This window comes from Pan troglodytes, chromosome 1, assembly GCF_028858775.2.
Source record: "Pan troglodytes isolate AG18354 chromosome 1, NHGRI_mPanTro3-v2.0_pri, whole genome shotgun sequence".
Lineage (NCBI taxonomy): Eukaryota > Metazoa > Chordata > Mammalia > Primates > Hominidae > Pan > Pan troglodytes.
In genome coordinates this window covers 113,976,285-113,995,325 of record NC_072398.2, presented here as the reverse complement: position 1 = coordinate 113,995,325, position 19,041 = coordinate 113,976,285, and the positions used below count along the sequence as shown (strand labels likewise).

The 19,041-nt window shown below is 45.0% G+C and overlaps 1 protein-coding gene across 1 annotated transcript; it reads right to left on the bottom strand.

Moving 5' to 3' along the window:
• Positions 1 to 1,056: 1,056 nt before the first annotated feature.
• On the bottom strand, positions 1,057 to 15,364 carry CD2 (CD2 molecule). Its single transcript, NM_001193663.1, has 5 exons — positions 15,304 to 15,364; positions 14,906 to 15,226; positions 9,216 to 9,446; positions 5,244 to 5,366; positions 1,057 to 1,376 (listed from the first exon to the last, which is right to left on the bottom strand). Exons 1-5 carry the CDS (start codon positions 15,362 to 15,364, stop codon positions 1,057 to 1,059), a joined length of 1,056 nt encoding a protein of 351 aa, NP_001180592.1.
• Between the last annotated feature and the right edge of the window lie 3,677 nt (positions 15,365 to 19,041).

The following is a 19,041-nucleotide window of genomic DNA, read 5'->3' as shown; positions in this document are numbered from 1 at the left end:
GAGAAGGCGGGCAGACAGGACCACAGACAAGGCACCAGCATTTCAAAGCAGGTGCCTTCTCACCACCTATTGTTTTAGAACTCTAACTGAAAACTATTTTTTTCTCCCCACTTCCCTCAAAGTACAGCTAGCATGACTGCTAGCTGGGGATGGGGTCTGACCTTTTAATCATAGTCATTTAAGACACTTAAGATTTGATTCAACTGAGTTGTCTCTTAGCCTATCTTTTTGTATGTCATCTGATGAGTTCATGACACCTCCAGTATCCATAGATTCCCTTGTTTTCAAGGATGACAGTACAGGTCATTATGACTGTGTCTGAACAGTCAAGAAAGTAAGACCCAAAAGGTTAAGTTTTCTGGTGACTCCTGTTAACGTTTGTGCATGGAGGCTTTAATTCATTATGGAAATCTACAAATAGGTTGTTGGACCCAGCTTTGCAGCTGAGACCTGGGGAGCATGTTCGGGTCATTCTGGTGAGGACTAAGGAGGTCTCAGCTGGATTGAGTTGACTGAATTTGATCCTGCTATCACACCAGCGAGGCTCTTTCTTATTCGGCAGCTTCCTCTCCTCGACACTGGGATCCTTCACACAATGAGCAGACACGGGTCTAGTCAAAGCTTTTATTTCACTTTTACTCACAGGATGGTGGGCAAGTGTCCACCAGGGCACATAAGAAACTCCAGAGTCTCTTAAGCAGATAGGCTGCTTGTAGTGAGACCCAGGCACACCAATCACTTGATTTATCGCATCTACACATGATCTGAGAGGGGACAAGAAATCTCTAAGATTTCTGTGCTCGGTCCTCTACCATTCTTGCAATCACACTTATATTGCTTCTCCTTACTGGTGTGATGGAGCTTTCTGAGGAGACCAAAAACTCCAGATGTTGACCACATGGCTGAGTTCGAAGATGCAGAGGTGGCTGTGGCCCACAGCCTCAGGAGGTGACAATGTTCTGCACAGAGAAAACACCTGATGGAAGTACGGATGTGCACATCAGGAAGGCAGAAATCCACAGTGCTTTTTATTGAAAAAGACAGTTTCTATCTTTTTTAATTAGAGGAAGGGGACAATGAGTTTTCTGCTGCCCCATGGGGAGGTTTTGGCTGAACTCGAGGTCTGGGGAGGGGCGGGCCTTTCTGCTGGTGAACTTGTGTGCCCGACGGAGCAGGAGGCCTCTTCTGAGGCTGGTGCTGAACACGGTGTCCAGGAGGCGGGGGACGATGACTAGGTGCCTGGGAACGATGACCAGGTGGTGGAGGAGGATGTTGGGAAGCTGCTGGATTCTGAGGGGTTGAAGCTGGAATTTGGTGGGGCTTCCGGCCCCTTTCTTCAGTAGCTACTCTGTGGGCTCTTGTCTCCAGCTCCTCATCTGCGACAACAAAACCTCAATAGAGTTCATCTTGGCCAGGTGAAATCAATGTAAATATTGAGTACCTTTTATATGCAAGGCGCCATGCTAGCTGCTTTGGGGGATGCAATGAGGAAGCAGAAGTTGCCCCTACTCTCTGAGAACTCTAAGCTTGTAGGAGAGAAAGAAGTGCTCACCATAAGGTAGAGTGAAAGCCTAGGACAAGAGAACTCAAGGAATCAGCAGGAAGAAGACACATGGGTGGAGGGCTTTGTGCCTGGGGCTCCCATGATCAGAGAGAGCACGCAGACCTGGAACCCTACCTCTGTGCTGACCTAGAAATTGTTCCCTGAGAACAAGAACCTCATGGTTAGAGCGCATGGGAAGGGGTTATGAGCAGTCATGGAGGATATTAGTAACTACATTCCTTCTGAGGCATTTCTATGTTAGATCTGCCTTTCCCCCAATTCTACTGTCATGCAATCCACCTTCCGGCAAGAGGTTGGAATACATGCAAGGGACTTTTTGTCCTTAGAAATTTACTCGCTTCTCAGAAATTCATGACCTATCTTCTTGGCCTTAGGAGGGAAAGAACTCCTCCTCTCCTCACCCTTCAGGATTTTCTTCTTTGTGTGACTTCAGTCCATGAAAGCAGGCCTACAGCTACTCGTAATGTAGTTTTTCCTGTACTCTTAAAATCACAGGGAATCTGTGAAGGTGCCCAGCTGCTAGAGGCCTGGAGCACCCTGCTGGCCCCTCTGGACTCCTTTAGGCTGTAAGTTAGGTATTTCAGTCCCTGCACCCAAGGCCATCTTTGCAGTGGCTCCAGAGGGAGGTAGGAAGAGAAGTTTCTCCCTGGGGTGAAATAATTACCTCTTTTTTTTTTTTTTTTTTTTTTGAGTTGAAGTTTCACTCTTGTTGCCCAGGCTAGAGTGCAATGGTGCGATCTTGGCTCACTGCAGCCTCTGCCTCCCAGGTTCAAACAATTCTCCTGCCTCGGCCTCCTGAGTAGCTGGGATTACAGGCGTTCACCACCATGCCCGGCTAATATTGTATTTTTAGTAGAGATGGCGTTTCTCCATGTTGGTCAGGCTGGTCTCGAACTCCCGACCAGGTGATCTGCCTGCCTTGGCCTCCCAAAGTGCTGGGATTACAGGTATGAGCCACCACACCCAGCTGAAATAATTACCTCTTACATCTTTATGGAGATGTGTGGCTGGGGAAGCACAAGCCCTCTCTAAGCATCACCCTGTAACTTCCGGATGTTGATTCAAACCAGATGGCCTCCTCTGACTACATGAAATGTGAGCATCAGATGGCTTTGAGTGTAGAGTCAAAGTTAGACAATGTGATTTTGATACCTAAATGGCTCGTGTGCTCTAAGCACAAAGAGGAAAGGGCCTCCAGAAAGGACAAAACACATCCTCTATGCCATCTTCCGTGCCCTGCAGTCATTGCTTAGGTTATGTCCAGTAGACTGTGGAGAGGGCTCTAACCCCTGGCCCTAGTTCTGAATTATGGGGCAGTGGGTGGTCCTTCTTCATCTTCTATGTGGCAAGCTTGCACTGGCCATTGGTTTACTACTCTGTTCACCCACTATTTTTGTTTTTTATTTGTTTTGTTTTTTTGAGACAGGGTCTTGCTCTGTTGCCCAGACTGGAGTGCAGTGTGTGATCGTATCTCACTGCATTCTCGATCTCCCGGGCTGAAATGATTCACCCACCTCAGCCTCCTGACTAGCTGGGACTACAGGCATACACCACCGCACCCACCTAATTTTTAAGTTTTTTTTTTAAAGTAGAGACCAGGTCTCACTATATTGCCCAGGCTGGTCCCAAACTCCTGAGCTCAAATGATCCTTCTGCCTCGGCCTCCCAAAGTGCTGAGATTACAGATATGAGCCACCACACCTGGCCCATACACCATTTGGTTCATTTGTCCTTCCAACATTTATTCCTCATCTTCCAAGTGTTAAGTGTCATTGTGACTTAGACACAAATTGTCCTCAGGAAGCCTAAAATCAAGTAAGAGGCAAACAAGAACTGAAAATCGCAATGTCAATTTCTGTGAAGAGCCCAGGGCCACCAGAAAGTGTAGACAGAGGCACATGAGCTCTGGTAGGAGGAATGGGGTGTAGCCACATGGCTGAGACTGCAGGCAGGGTTGGACAGACAAGGTTGGCTACGGCTCTGTGCACCCTGCCTGGTTCAAGCAGGACAGTGGGTCCTCAGCCTACCCACTCCAGCAGCTGCAGCTGGCGCCTAAATGTGTGCTCCCAGGAATTCCTCCAGGCTCATTGTCCTTCTCCCTTGTTTGCATCTCCTGGTTACTCAACCCAGGGCATGACTGGAATGAGGCAAGCGAGGCTGACAGGCATGCAGTTTAAAGACACACCAACTTTCAGGTTGTGCAAGGGCAGGCCAGCCTCCTTAAATTCTATGCCTTAAATTCTGGGCTCCTTGCCTCAGCCTAGGCCTGAGTCAGCCTACTGGCCATAGGATTTAAGGCAAATAATTGAACCTCACTGAACTTAAGCTTCCTCATCTGTGTTGTTATCTATCTCCTAAGATCACTCTGAAAGCTGGATGCACTAATAGACATAAAACACAGAGACTAACGACTTTTTTATCAGCATGAGCTAACCATCATTCTTCTCAGCCTGGTGATGGCAGAGATTGCCTTGTCTTGGGGTGACAAGTGAGGTCCACCTTGGAAGAAGATATGGTCTTTGACCATTAGTCAATGGAGAAGGGGTCTTTGCTGGAGAGGAGCATGGAGAACAGCCAGAGCTGGGCACAGAGGAGGATAAGCCGGGCATGCCTAAGGGCCCTGCCAGCGATTCTGCTGTGCTGTGGTGGAAAGTGTGGGACAGTCGTGGTGGGAAGAATGGGACTAAGTTCAGGATGATGTTTCGGGGCCTGGGCTGGGGGTAGTGGTGTGATGGGACGTGGGGCTGAGGGACCGCAGCCTGATGGGGAGGCAGAAGGAGAACTGAGGAAGAAGTCTGAGGTAAAGAAGCCAAATCCAGAGGGCACGGGGCCCAAGGCCACCGGTGCCTGGGGAAGTTTGGACCACCTCCCTGGGCAGCACTGGAAGCAGCTGGTGTGGCTGTGCCTGCCGGTTCTAGGGAGAGACCAAGTCCTGCTGTGAACGTGAATTGCAGAGAACCCCAGGGCCTGTTCCCTTGGCTGCAAGTCCCGCCAATGGCTGACACCCTCATCTGTGCCCCCCACAGTGACCCCGGGTTGGCCATTCTCTGAAGTGTTCTGCCTTGGGTGGCCTGGATGCTCCCTAAGCCTGCTCCCCACTTGCAAGCATAACCTTTTCTTTGCTGATAGATTGTCAGACAGGCCTGATCTGAGGAAAAACTCTCAACCCTAACACATCCCTCGAACAGAGAATTAGCAAAGGGGACACAGGCACCCTGCTTTAGAACAGCTGTTTTCCTGTGACTACCTGATGACCTGAATGATTTTCCCTGTGTTTCTAGGAGCTTGGTCCTGAACTCACCTTGGGCCACCCATAGATAGGACATTTATTCCTAGAAACGGTGTTTTGGAGCTAACCTTTCTACCTATGTAGAGAAGTGTGGCTCATTCAAAAGATGTTCACATTAGCCTGTCACCAAGTAGGCCTCAGTGGTAGATTCCAATGAGGCCAACTGGATTCAGTGTCTCAAAGCTCCCACATTGTCACCACTAAGAATTTGTTTTTCAAAAATCAAGCTAACCACAAAATGAAACAAGCTATAACCGCTGGCTACAACCCTGACATTCCGAAACTACCTATTTCCATCATTTTCTCTGCAGATTCAAGGTGTCATCCCCATGAGCTGTTTCATGGGGATTTTGCTGGGGCTTGCGGTGGGACAAAAGAGGGGGAGCTTACCATTTCTCCGACTCCTCTGTTTTTTCCTTTTGGTGATGTAGAAAACGAGCAGTGCCACAAAGACCATCAAGAGGCTGCCTCCTCCACAAATGCCAATGATGAGATAGATGTCCAGACCTTTCTCTGCAAAAGGAAGAGAAGTGGGATGGCCGGGAGGGGTCCAGGCAGAGAGCCCATTACTCTGGCCAAGGATGCTGCCTCCTGCATCAAGCAGATAGGAGAGCTTGTTGGGACCTTTCACCCCATAACTCCCAGGCTCACAGAGGGTGGTGAGTGATGTCAAACCTGGAAGGACCCAAGGTCCTTGGGAAGCTCCTTCTGCAGGCTCTTTGGGAAACTGCTCTCGGGGGCTAGAAATGCCTGATTGTTCATGCACCAAGGCCGGCCTGCCCAGTGCCCCCGTCATGGAAAGCATCACGAAATTTTAGATCCGAGGATCTTAGAGATACTCTAATGCAACCTCTAGTTTCAAACATGAGGCCCTGAGAGGGAGAATGAGTTGCCCGAAGCCACACAATATCTGTTCCTGAGCATTTCCCTTAAGCAGCCCCTTGTCTCGGTGTTTCTGCACTGTTGATCCTGCTTTCGTCTCTGGCTACTCCCACTGCACCATGATTCCTTCTCACTCTCTCTACCAGGCAGTTTCCAAACACTCAGGGTAAATATTTCACTTGTCCAGCCCAGCACTCTGACCTCAAGGCCAGCACCCTCTCACAGAGTTTCCCTGGAGCCACGAGAGAAACCCGGGTGCACAGTGCGTTAGTAACAGCAGTGGGCTTAGTCTTCAGTTGCTGGACCTTCAGTCACTGTAATGCAATGAGGAAAACAGTGACTTTGGTGTTAAGGGAAATGGGTTTGGTCTAGGCTTTTTTAGGCAGGAGCTGTGTGAACTTTGGAGAGTTACTTCACCTCTCTGAGCCTGTTTCCTTCTTTGTAAAGTGGAGATAATGAAACCTACATCATAGGGTGGCTGTTGGAAGTCAATCAGATAATGGATATGAAAGTGCTTTGTAAACTGTAAAACAACACAAATGTGAGGTCTTGCTCTTACTAGTGTTCTCGCACTGGTGTTTCTGGGAGCTGTTTCCCAGAAACAGGGGAAACAGGAGGGGTTCTAGGGCTGTCTGCCCTTTGTGAGTCAATAGCAGTTAGAGAAGCAGCAGTGGGGCTCGGGTCAGGGGACGGGGTCATCTGAAGAACAAACTGGAACTTGGCCCAGCATCACAAAAGAAATGCTTCTCCAGGCAAAAACATCCTAGGGATACACTGTTATACATGAAGCCCAGGATGGGCCCCAAGGAGAGGGTCAGAGGCTCAGAAACCAAGTTTAACAGATCATCAAACTGCAGTGGTTTATTCATCTTGGCTTTCTTTCCTCGAGTCTCTCTCTGACCCATTCTTTGCCTGCCAGTTACACAACTCTCTAAGCTCTACTGATGAAGAGGCCTCCACCAGAGAAGCAGGCATAATCTTAAACCATTGAAATTGGGTCAGTAAAGGATTCAGGGCCCTTTAGGCCCTGCTGGCTTGGACGAGGGGCAGGAGATACCAGAGGCCACTTCCTGCTGAGCTTGAGAACTTTTCAGATTTGACCCGGGGTGGGGCAGGGCAGGCCTGAAATGCTTTGGGGAGAACATGGCTAAGTCATGCAGCCACCAGCTCCATCTTCCCTCCAAGTCATTGGGTAGGGTGGCCACAATTTTATCTTGGGCACATGCAGGAATGTAGGCAATGCCTTACACAGCCTGCCCTCCAGTTTGTCCAGTGTGGTGCCCTGGGGCACCTGGTAGTACTTTTGGTGGGGAATGTTCCATCATGTTTCAGAAGCAGCGGGGGCACTGTCAGTCAAAAATATGCCCTCTCAGTTCCTAAATCCAGGCATACTATCTTCCTACAGTTTCTCTTGGAGATCACATGCCCATGAGTTTATGTGACAAAGTATTTTTGCGCATCTGAATCTGTTCCTTCCTCCTAGTATTTTGGTTTTAAGTATGTAAACACTCACCTAATCTCAGCCAAATGGTCAGACTCTGACCATTGCTCCTCTCTGCCTTGGCCTTTCAGAACAAAACTTCCAAATCCCTTTTCGGGTCTTCAAGAGCAGCTCCTCCACCCTAATCTCTCCCCAGGTATTCTTCCCATCTCCCTAGTGGTCCTTCTCGCAATGAGCTTCTGCTCTGCACCATAGAGTAAGGGACATAAGTTTTCCAGCCTTCAAACCTTGGCTGCTCCCAAGGTCCTCCCTCTCTCCCTCCTTCCATCCCTAATACACACACATATTTATACTTGTGGGCTCCAGTAAAAATAAACATGAAAAGTAGGGTTTCCAGATATAATGCAAAACACCCAGTTAAATTTGAATTTCAGATAAACATGAAAAATTTCTAGCATAAGTATGTTTCATGCAATATCTGAAACGTACTTATACTGTATTTTTATTTGCTATATCTGGCAACTCTAATCAAAGATCTCCCGAGGCCACTGCAGTGGCTCATGCCTATAATCCCAGCACTGTGGGAGGCTGAGGTGGGAGGATAGTTTGAGCACAGGAGTTCGAGACCAGCCTGGGCAACATAGTGAGACCTTATCTCTACAAAATTTTAAAAATTAGCTTGGTGTGGTGGCATGCTCCTGTAATCTCAGCTACTGGGGAAGCTGAGGTGGGAGGATTGCTTGAGCCTGGGAGGTCAAAGCTGCTGAGAGCTATGATCATACTACCACACTCCAGCCTTGGCAACAGAGCAAAACCCTGTCTCAAAAAAAAGTTGCGAAGTCAAGGAGAGGCAACTTCACTCACTGTGCCTTAGTGATGGGGGAATGTGGGAGGATGACTGGTGGGAAAACCGGGGGTGAAGTGATGCTGGTCAAGTTGGTGATTGGCAGACTCTCAGAGGCCTTCAGTGACCCGTGCTTCCTGATATTCTCACCTATGTGCAATCCCCTCTGATTGAATGTGGGCTAGACTTATTAACTTGCTTCTAATGAATAGAACACAGCAGAAGTGACTGGGATATCACTCCTGAGATTAAGTTACAAAAAGACTACGACTTTTGTCCTGGGCACTTATTCCTGCTCTTTCTTAGAGGGCTCTGAGGGAAGCTAGCTGCCATATTGTGAGGCAGCCCAATGGCCCACATGAATGCACTTGGAAGTGGATCCAAGAGCCTACTCATCTAATAGTCTGTGAACATTGTGCTTATTTTTTTTGTGGGCCAGGAAGCTGAAGCCTAGAGAGGGGAAGAAACTCTGTCAAGATTCTCTGGCTAAATTTGGACAGACCCAAACTAGAAGTCCAGACCTCTACTCCCAGGCGAGAGCTTGGGCACTACAGAAGGCTGCCTCTCAGAAATACTTCTGGAGGTCACATCAGGCTGGGACACTGGGGATCCATTATGGTCTTGGAGTTTTGAGATTTTCTGGAGCTAGTCCCCAAGCCTTGCTGTCCTGTTGTGTGCCAGGAGTGTTGCCTTGCTGTCCACAGTCCTCTTTGGCCTCAAGGGCTCCATTCCCCCCTGACCCTGCCCCCAGGGTTTCTGCAGCCTTTCTACCTTTACTCCTGATAGGAGGTGCTGACCACTGACCATCTTTAGGGGAGCAGTTGGAATCATGTCACTAACTAGCCAAGGGACCTTGGGCAAGTCAGTTTCCCTCTCTGGAAAATGGGGCTTTGCATGAGATACTCTCTACAGCTCCTCCTTCTTCAGTTTTGCAATTCTTTCTCCTAGAAGAGGATCTTTAAAATTGCTTGTGGTCAAATTGTGCTCGGTGGGAGGACTCCCAGGATGGAAAACCATAGAACACCACCTCCCCTGATGCTTCCCTTGAAGGTTTCCAGGAGGAAGAGATATGCTTTCATGCCTCATCCTGAGCCAGGGCTGCCTCCCAGCATGAGCACCTGTGACCTGGAGCAGCGTGCCTCTGCCTACTGAGGGCCTGGCAGGCTGTGTTTGTGAAGTGATGCCCGCCACGCACCTGGACAGCTGACAGGCTCGACACTGGATTCCTTGCTGACTTTGTTCCCTGCTGTGCACTTGAATTTTGCACTCAGGCTGGTGGTCCACTTGTGTGTGATGACCCTCTGAGAAAGTTTTAGATGTTTCCCATCTTGATACAGGTTTAATTCGGGGTCAGTTCCATTCATTACCTCACAGGTCAGGGTTGTGTTGATACAAGTCCAGGAGATCTTTGGTTTTGAGACCCTCTCTAAAAAGAAAGTAAAGATCCAGTTCAATTTAGGCAATTTTCTGATTTTAATAAGCATATCTATTTATACAGTGGGGGATGGAGTCAGTTAGGGACAAGGGAACAATGTCAAAGACCTCTAGCAACTTTTGGAAATTATTTTATTTTATTTTATTTACAAAGAGCATTCAGAAAAAAATTATTTCTGATGACATTCATAGATACATTATGCCACTAAATAGTGTATCATATGTAATGTTTATATGCTGTCTTATACCTTAAAATGCTTTCACATATATGATATCACTTAACCCTAACAGAGAGGCTGATGTTTTTCTTCCCATTTACAGACAAAATGTTCACGGCTCTGAGAGGTCCAGTGGGTGGTCTTGGGGCACCACCTAAAACATGGCAGTCAGGGTTTAGGAGTATGGGTAAGAGAGTGCCTCCAGAGTTTGAGAAAGGCAATGCTTTAAGAGCAGCCAGGATCCCCATTCTGGAGGAATCACCACATTGACATGTGACTGGGGACCTTGGATACATCTGCCCCCACCAAGTTCCTGGAGCAGTGGGCCAGGTGGGTACATGTGAGTGTGTGGGTGTCCAAGGAGCTCAAAGCTCTAGGGAAAAAGAGCACCTGCCTGGGAACCAGAGACTTGGTTCTGCCTTTTCCCAGCCCAGAGCTGCTTAGCTGCTCACAGGGTCTACGCTGGCCCTCCTCAGAGCATCAGAAAAGGATCAGAAAAACATACCCTACCTGTCACAAAAGGAGCAACATGTGGCAAAGCCCTGGGCAGATCGTTAGGCACGACATTATTAGTGGTAGTTCATGCATTCGATAATCACAAACCTCTTGCCTCTCCCGCACAGAGACTGCACCATAAAAGGAAAATGCCTAGGCCTAGCATTAGATGGCTCAGGTCTACATCTTAGCCACATCACTTCCTAGCTGTGTGAACTTTTCCTTTTCCTCGTCTTCTGTTTCTTTTTTTTTCTCATTCTTTACTTTGTTCCCCCCAGACTTGCCACTTTTCCCTCTCAGTTTCTCTCCATTCATAATATAGATGGACTAGCTTATTTTTCAATGATTCCCTCCCACTCTGACTTCCAGACACCAATATTTTCCCCATGGAACATCATAGTCAAACTTCATTTATGTCCCGATATATATAGGCATGCAGAAATTAAATTAAAAGTTTTCTTCTCATCCCAAGATTCTGCATTACTGAGAAGGAAGAAAACGGAAATTATCAACATTCAGCAACAGAGTTAGTACATAGTCTAGAGGTTGGGTCACGAAGTTTGCCCGTCTCTTCAGAATGGAAATATTTTTTTTCTACTTATAACAGCAACACAGTAACATGATTGTGGTGATGGTTGCAAAACTCTGAATATACTAAAGGCCATTTTAGTGTATGGACAAATTGAATGGTAGGTGAATTATCTCAATGAAGCTGTTTAGAAAAAAAAGAAAAGGTCATCATCCTTGCCAAAAAGACCTCTGAGTTTGAATCCTGACTTTGCTTCTGTCAAGCAATGAGACCTTGGACAAGCTGCTTCTGACTAGGTCCCTGTTTTCTTATATATAACAAGGAGATAATAACAACTAGGTCTCAGTATTGTTGGGCGCTTTAAATAAGATCATGTAAGCAAGCACCTGACCCCTAACTGGTAGCCATTATTTCCGCCCCAATGCTAAATGCGACCCAAATGTGAAAACACCAACATGGTCCCCCGCGTAGGGCTCACACTCAAAACAGGACACTCGAGTTCTGTGCTGTTTGGAGTCCTGAGATCTGTGGTTTCCAGAGCCCATAATCAGAAGCCCTTTTCAGCGCCATGCTCAACCCCACTACATTTCTACAAGGTGCTCTCCACTCAAGGTTGCAGGACTAGGGTGTGGAAAGTTGTCACTGCAGGGGAGCTGACAGTGTCTGGGATTGCTGGAGTGGGCAATCTGACACTATCTGGGATTGCTGGTAGGCCCAGGTGCTGAAGATGGGGCTGGAGACAGAGAGGAAGAAGGTGGGGTCCCTGCTTCTGGCGACATTTTCTGTGTGAAGCACAGAAATGCTTATTTGCTCACTGAATGGCTGGCCTGTGCTCATGCTGGGGTTCCTGTCTTCCTCCCCAAGCCAAGCGCAGCTTCCTCTTTTTCCTTCTTATCACTCCCTGCCCAGCGTCCGTGGGCTTTCAACTTCAATCATTGTACAAGCTGATAAAATATTTTTAAAAGTTTAAAGCAGATTAAAAATTACCCACAACGCCACCACTCAAAGTCAATAATGAATAATATTTTCATGTATATCTTTATCAGATATTTTCTATTTATATGTACATATATAAATAATATAATATTTCAGCTGGGAGAGGTGGCTCATGCCTGTAATCCAGCACTTTGGGAGGCTGAGGTGGGCGGATCTCTTGAGGCCAGGAGTTCAAGAGTAGCCTGGCCAACATGGTGAAATACATCTCTACTAAAAATATGAAGATTAGCCAGGTGTGTTGGCATGCGCCTCTCATCCAAACTACTCAGGAGGCTGAGGCATGAGAATTGCTTGAACCCAGGAGGCAGAGGCTGCAGTGAGCCAATATTTCACCACTGCACTCCAGGCTGGACGACAGAGTGAGACCCTGTCTCTTTCTGTCTGTCTCTCTCTCTCTCTCTCTCTCTCTCTATATATATATATATGTAATATTTTAAAAATTAAAACTAGTTTATGTGATCTTACAGTCTGCCTTTTCCCCTTTATTGTGAAATTATATTATGAAGTTCTTTTCTTAATGAACATCAATAAATGCATATATGCATCTTTTTAAAGGATGCATTCTTAATTTAATTGATTAATAAGTTTCTAACTGCTGACTGTTCTAGTATTTCGCTAACATGAACAATGCAGTGACGGGCACCCTTGTGGAGTAGTACCTCCGTATACATTCACTAAGATAGTGTCTTAGAACTGATCCAACCTAAGGCCTTCCATGGATGAGAACTCCTTAATTCTGAGTTGCTGGGATTAACCCCTTCCCTACTAGCATCTGCTTCTAAGGGGCCCTCCATTGCCTCTTCAGCCTGCAGCAGCAACTCCCTCATGAAGGAAATGCAGGCACAACTACTGGAGTTTGAGAAGTTTGGAGGCCGGGTGCCGTGATTCACACCTGTAATCCCAGCACTTTGGGAGGCCGATGCAGGCGGATCCCCTGAGGTCAGGAGTTTGAGACCAGCCTGACCAACATGGCGAAACCCCGTCTCTACTAAAAATACAAAAATTAGCCGGACGTGGTGGTACATGCCTGTAATCCCAGCTACTTGGGAGGCTGAGGCAGGAGAATCGCTTGAACCTGGGAGGTAGAGGCTGCAGTGAGCTGAGATCATGCCAGTGCACTCCAGCCTGGGCAACAGAGCAAGATGCCATCTCAATAAAAAAAAAAAAAAAAAAAGAGAAGCTTGGAGAAACAAAGAGATGTGGGAGGGCATTAGCACTGAGAAAACAGGCATTGTGCCCCAGGCACTGCAGGACACTTGTACACACCTTGTCTCACTGAATATCCCTTGAAGTTGTCATTGGAAAAGCAGACTCAGAGCAGATAGGGAATTTGCCCAAGGCCATGGTCACCTTAAGTCTGGTAATAGTGACCAACTACAAGTTGAATCAAGATGTTGTATGACATTGACGTGCACACACACGAAGCAAGTCACTGTCTTTCGGCTAAAGGGTGAAGGGTTTCTTTTTGGGGCAATGAAAATGTTGATTGTGGTGATGGTTACAAAACTCTGAATATACTGAAGGCCATTTTAGTATATGGACAAATTGAACGGTAGGTGAATTATCTCAATAAAGCTGCTTGGAAAAAAAAAGAAAAGGTCGTCTTCTTGCCAAAAAGACCTCTGAGTTTGAATCCTGACTTTGCTCCTGTCAAGCAATGAGACCTTGGACAAGCTGCTTCTGACTAGGTCTCTGTTTTCTTATATATAACAAGGAGATAATAACAACTAGGTCTCAGTATTGTTGGGCGCTTTAAATAAGATCATGTAAGCAAGCACCTGACCCCTAACTGGTAGCCATTATTTCCGCCGCAATGCTAAATGCGACCCAAATGTGAAAACACCAACATGGTCCCCCGCGTAGGGCTCACACTCAAAACAGGACACTCGAGTTCTGTGCTGTTTGGAGTCCTGAGATCTGTGGTTTCCAGAGCCCATAATCAGAGGCCCTTTTCAGCGCCATGCTCAACCCCACTACATTTCTACAAGGTGCTCTCCACTCAAGGTTGCAGGACTAGGGTGTGGAAAGTTGTCACTTCAGGGGAGCTGACAGTGTCTGGGATTGCTGGAGTGGGCAATCTGACACTATCTGGGATTGCTGGTAGGCCCAGGTGCTGAAGATGGGGCTGGAGACAGAGAGGAAGAAGGTGGGGTCCCTGCTTCCGGTGATATTTTCTGTGTGAAGCACAGAAATGCTTATTTGCTCACTGAATGGCTGGCCTGTGCTCATGCTGGGGTTCCTGTCTGCCTCCCCAAGCCAAGCGCAGCTTCTTCTTTTCCCTTCTTGTCACTACTTCCCCAGCATCCCCCTGGGCTTTCGACTTCAATGGCATTTTGATTCCACTTTCTCTACCTTCTCTCCCTTGCCTAAGCCACCTTTCTCTATGCCTGACCCTTATTATCCTCATTCTTCCTATTTTACAGGCACCCTTTGGTCTAGGCCAGTGGCGATTGACTTTGGCAGCTCATTAGAATCCCCCAGGGAGCTTTAGAACCTAATGATACCCAGGCCGCATGCAAAAAAAATCTGATTTAATTGGTCCTCACTCCACTTGGATTACAGCAGCAGCTTTCTAACTAGTCTCCCTAACCCCATCCTCAATATCCACTCCTGTCCTCCCAGTACAGGCAGAGATATACAAAGCCACACCTTGTGCATCTTCTACACATATCAGCAAAAATCACCTACCACCTTGTATCACTCTGACAAGCAGATCCAAAATAAGGGCTGTTCATCCTTAAATATGTTGTTTCCAGCCCTTTTCTGCCATATAACTCCTCCTTCAGGGCAGCCTGGCTTGAAATGGGCTCTGTCGATGAAAGGCCCGCTGCTCTCCAGTCAGCCTCTTCTTCTCGCCCCACTCTTAGCTCGCCCATTCATCAGCAACCTGGAACAGTTGCCTTTTCCCTTGGCCTACCTGTGTCCCCCTCCCGATTAATGCCACCTTAATCCAGGTTCTTCATCCAACCCCACATTCCTGTAACCACCTGAAGACAGAGTTGTAGGCAGGTAGACTTGAGGGTCTATCAGATGTGTGGATCCCATTCCCGCATTGGACCACAGTCTCCACTGGGGCAGGAGACATGCATCTGGTTTCCTGTATAGCCCCCCTGGAGGCAGAGGTCAGCGCTGGGGAATATTAGAAATGCTATTTTCCAACTTGCCAAATAGCACCCACACTGAAATAAAGCAATTAAGGGAATGAACACTTACCTTGAATCTTCAAATCAAATATTTTTTCCAACACATTTTTTCCTTTTGTATCATATATTGATACCTTGTAGATATCCTGATCATCGGTCTTCAGATGCTTAATTTTCAGAGTTCCATTTTTAAATAGCTTATATGTATCTTTTTCCTTGAAAGTCTCTTTCTCTTTTCTGAATTGTGCAATCTTTTTCTTGTCTGAAGTTTTTTCCCATTTTATATCGTCAATATCATCACTCATTTGAAAACTAGGAATGTCCAAGTTGATGTCCTGACCCAAGGCACCCCAGGTTTCCAAGGCATTCGTAATCTCTTCGGAGACTGCACCTATAAAAAGCAAAAGAGTTACTGAGAGTCACTTTCAGGGAAAGCTGGGTTGGGACTTCTTTGACTCTTATGCTTACCTTTGGAAGAAACATTGAAAATCAGAAGGAAGCTGGCTACAAATTTACATGGAAAGCTCATCTTAGGGGTTGGTTTCCTCTTTTGATTCTGAGCTCTTCATGCAAAAGGAACTGAAGTGAGACTGGTGGAGTCCACACCCCAAGAGCTTAACCACGTGCCTCTCTTTACATCTTTTACAGTAACATAAAACATAATACACATACACAGAGAGCGAGAGTGTGCACAAGCCAGCCCTTCTGATGTGCTCCTTTGCCAAAGCAGATGTGTTTATGAGTGTGTGTTTTCTTGCTGCATTTTAATTCTCACACAAAAAATTGGGAAGGATAGGTTTTCTCATCTCAGTGAAAGAGAAAAGGAACAGAGAGGCTAAGTAGATCACTAAGGATCACTCTTTTGTAAACAAGAAGCCAAATTCAACCACACAGCCTTTTATCCAGTTAGGTATACTGTCCCTAACAAGACCACATAGAAATAAGGTAAATGTTCACAAGCCAATAGCAGAATGCAAACATTTATCCCATATGATTATAAATATTGAAAAATGTAGACCCATAAAATGATGAGGAAATTGATTTTTTTGTTTCTCCAAAGATATTTTTCATGTTCTAAAATCGTTTTTGTGGTGAAAAGAAAGAAATTGAGTATCAGCTGTAAATGCTTGCAATCCCCAAATCCTATGTTCGGCATACATTTTACAACTCTAGTGAAATTCACAGTTAGATAAATAAAAACTTGTTCCGAAACAAAGAAGCATAGAGACTATGAAATATAATTAAACTACCAAAACAAAGGAGTCAAAAGCATTTAAAGTGATTAACATTATAGGTGGTTAAGAAAAAGGAGAGATTAGGAGAAAAAAGAAATGAGAGGGAACAGGGAGAGAAAAAAAGAACAGAAATTTGTGACACAAGGAAACAGACAGTGATGCAGAGATGGGTGTGCCCTGAAAAGATGCCTAAAAAAAGAAATAACCATGACAGACTTCCAAAGCACATTTTCAGCATTATAATTCTTTAGGTCACAGTGAGTAAAAATTGCAAAAGTGGTGCTTGCTTTCTTTTTCAACTCTAAGTACAAATATGGATATTATCTGTCAGAAAGTTGTCGAGGAAATGAAATTAAGTCAAAGCAGTTGTTTGCTGTTACTGGGTAAAAGGAAGCCAAATATTTACCTCATGGTTGTATGAGCGTCATCCACAATAATGAACTACAGTTGGATTAAAATTTTAAATGCAAAAATACTATAATAATGCTAAAAGGAGGCCGGGGGTGGTGGATCACAGCTATAATCCCAGCACTCTGGGAGGTCGAGGCAGACCTCCTCACCTGAGGTCAGGAATTCAAGACCAGCCTGGCCAACATGGTGAAACCCATCTCTACTAAAAATACAAAAATTAGCCAGGTGTGGTGATGTGCGCCTGTAATCCCAGCTACTCAGGAGGCTGAGGCAGGCAAATTGCTTGAACCTGGGAAGCGGAGGTTGCAGTGAGCCAGGATTGTGCCACTGCACTCCAGCCTGGGCAGCAGAGTGAGACTCTGTCTCAAAATAAATAAATAAATAAATAAATAAAATAATAATAATGCTAAAAGGACAATATAGAAAGATATTCCTATAGCTTGAGTATGGAAGGCCTGGCTACATATAACATATAATCCAAAGTAAGAAAGAAAAGATGAACACAACTGATGATATAAAGAAGTAAGATTTATGTGCAGATGAAGAAATAAGGAACAAAATGAAAAGGCATGACAAAATATTTGCAATATATATAAAATTATTAATATTCAAAATATAGAAATAATTCTTACCAATCAATACAAAATAGTTTTTAAAATGGGCAAATGATATAAATGATCAGCTTGCAGAAGAAATATTTCACAGAAGAAATATCAAACCTACAAGAGGAGTCTAATGTCACCAAAAATATATGTATATATCTTAGCTATAAAATACCATTTTTCACCATCAGATTGGCAAAATTAGAAAAGATGATAATTTACATTATTAACATGAGTGTGTGGAGAAATGAACCCTCATACAACATCAGAGGGAATGTAAATCAATACCTTCTGGGGAAAGTAATTTATCATTTCCACCAAACTTTAAAATTTATGTCTTTTTCTCACCTAGCGATTTTAATTTGAGAAATCTATCCACAGAAATGATTGCACAGATGTTTTAAAATTCTGTTCAAGGATGTTTGTTGTAGCATTTTTGTAATAAAAAATTGCAAACAACTAAAATTATGGTATATCCATATTATGAAATATAGTATAACCATCAAAATAGTATAACATAGACCTAAAAGTAAGACATGGAAAGATGCTTTTGGTAAATCACATGAAAAGAGCACATTGCAAAACAATATCTATAGGATTAGTCCTTTTTATATATGATACTATGTTTATACTATGCTATGGGTATACCAGTATACCATAGCATACTATGTTGTTATTAAGGTATGTGTTGGAAAAAAGCCTGAAAGGGTTGATGCTGAATTTTTTTTACAGTGCTTGTCTTTCAGGTATTAGATTGTGAGAGAACTGAAATGAAATTTTTACTTCTTACCTTTGTAAACCAAAAAGTATTTGAGACAGATCTCAATCAGTTTAGAAGTTTATTTCATCAACGTTAAGGACAAAAAGGAACACAGAACCACAGGAAAAATCTGTGGTTTGTGCCTTTTTCTCAAGATGATTTCAAAGCCTTCAGTTAAGGGGAAAAGCTGGCCAGAGGGGAAGGAGGGAGGGTACAGTCACATTACTGAATCCATGTGTTGCAAGAGAAAAGAAGTAGGTAGGGGAATGGTCAATTGTGTATTCTTCTCATGCTCAGTAAATTGGCACTTTCTTAAGATAAGGTGAACATAGAGTAGCTACCCGTGGAGACAGCAGCTTTTTATCTGTAACTGTCTGCTTAGGAACTCAAGGAAAGGCAGTTTCTTGTGTGACTCAACTTTCAGCTTAATTTTTCCTTTTGGCATAATGAATTGGGGTCCCAGGATTTTATGTTTCTTTCACATTTTATTTATTTCTGTGAGGTTTAAAATTTTGTAAATAACCACCTTTTTTGGTAATAAAAAATGTCTTTTTAAGAAAGGATGTTTAGGGCACACGTATTTTTTCAAAAGTATCTGCCAACCCAGAGGAGCAGCATGGAGCTTCCTGTTTGTGAGTGGCTGACCCACCAGCTGCCATCCAACTCCAGTGTGTCAAGGCCTGGTAGAGAGAAGGTGGCGCCAGCCATCCTCTGACCCATCTCAGCTTTGGAGGGCGCTTGCCCTCTCTTCCTCTCACTTTCCTCATGGAGCATGTGAAGAGCAGCTTTCTGTTCCTCTATTTGAAACATTAATTTTGCTCCTCTAAAACTAATTCAATTCTGAGTGATGAGCATGGCTTCAAGGGCAGAAACCATGAAAAAGAAAGAGGTCAGTAGATTTGACTCTGTAAAATGTGAAAACTTTCTATGTAAAAAGCCATAAAAAAATTAAAGACAACTTACTAAAAGGAGCAAATTACTTGCAAGATACATGACAAAGGCATAACAATTTTTTTTTTTTAATTTTAGAGACAGGGTCTTGCTCTGTTGCTCAAGATGGAGTGCAATGGTATGACCACAGCACCACAGCGTACTGCAGCCTTGACCTCCTGAGCTCAAGTGATCCTCCTGCTTCAGCCTCCTGAGTAGCTGGGAATACAGACATGTGGCACCATGCCTGGCTAATTTTTTTATTTTT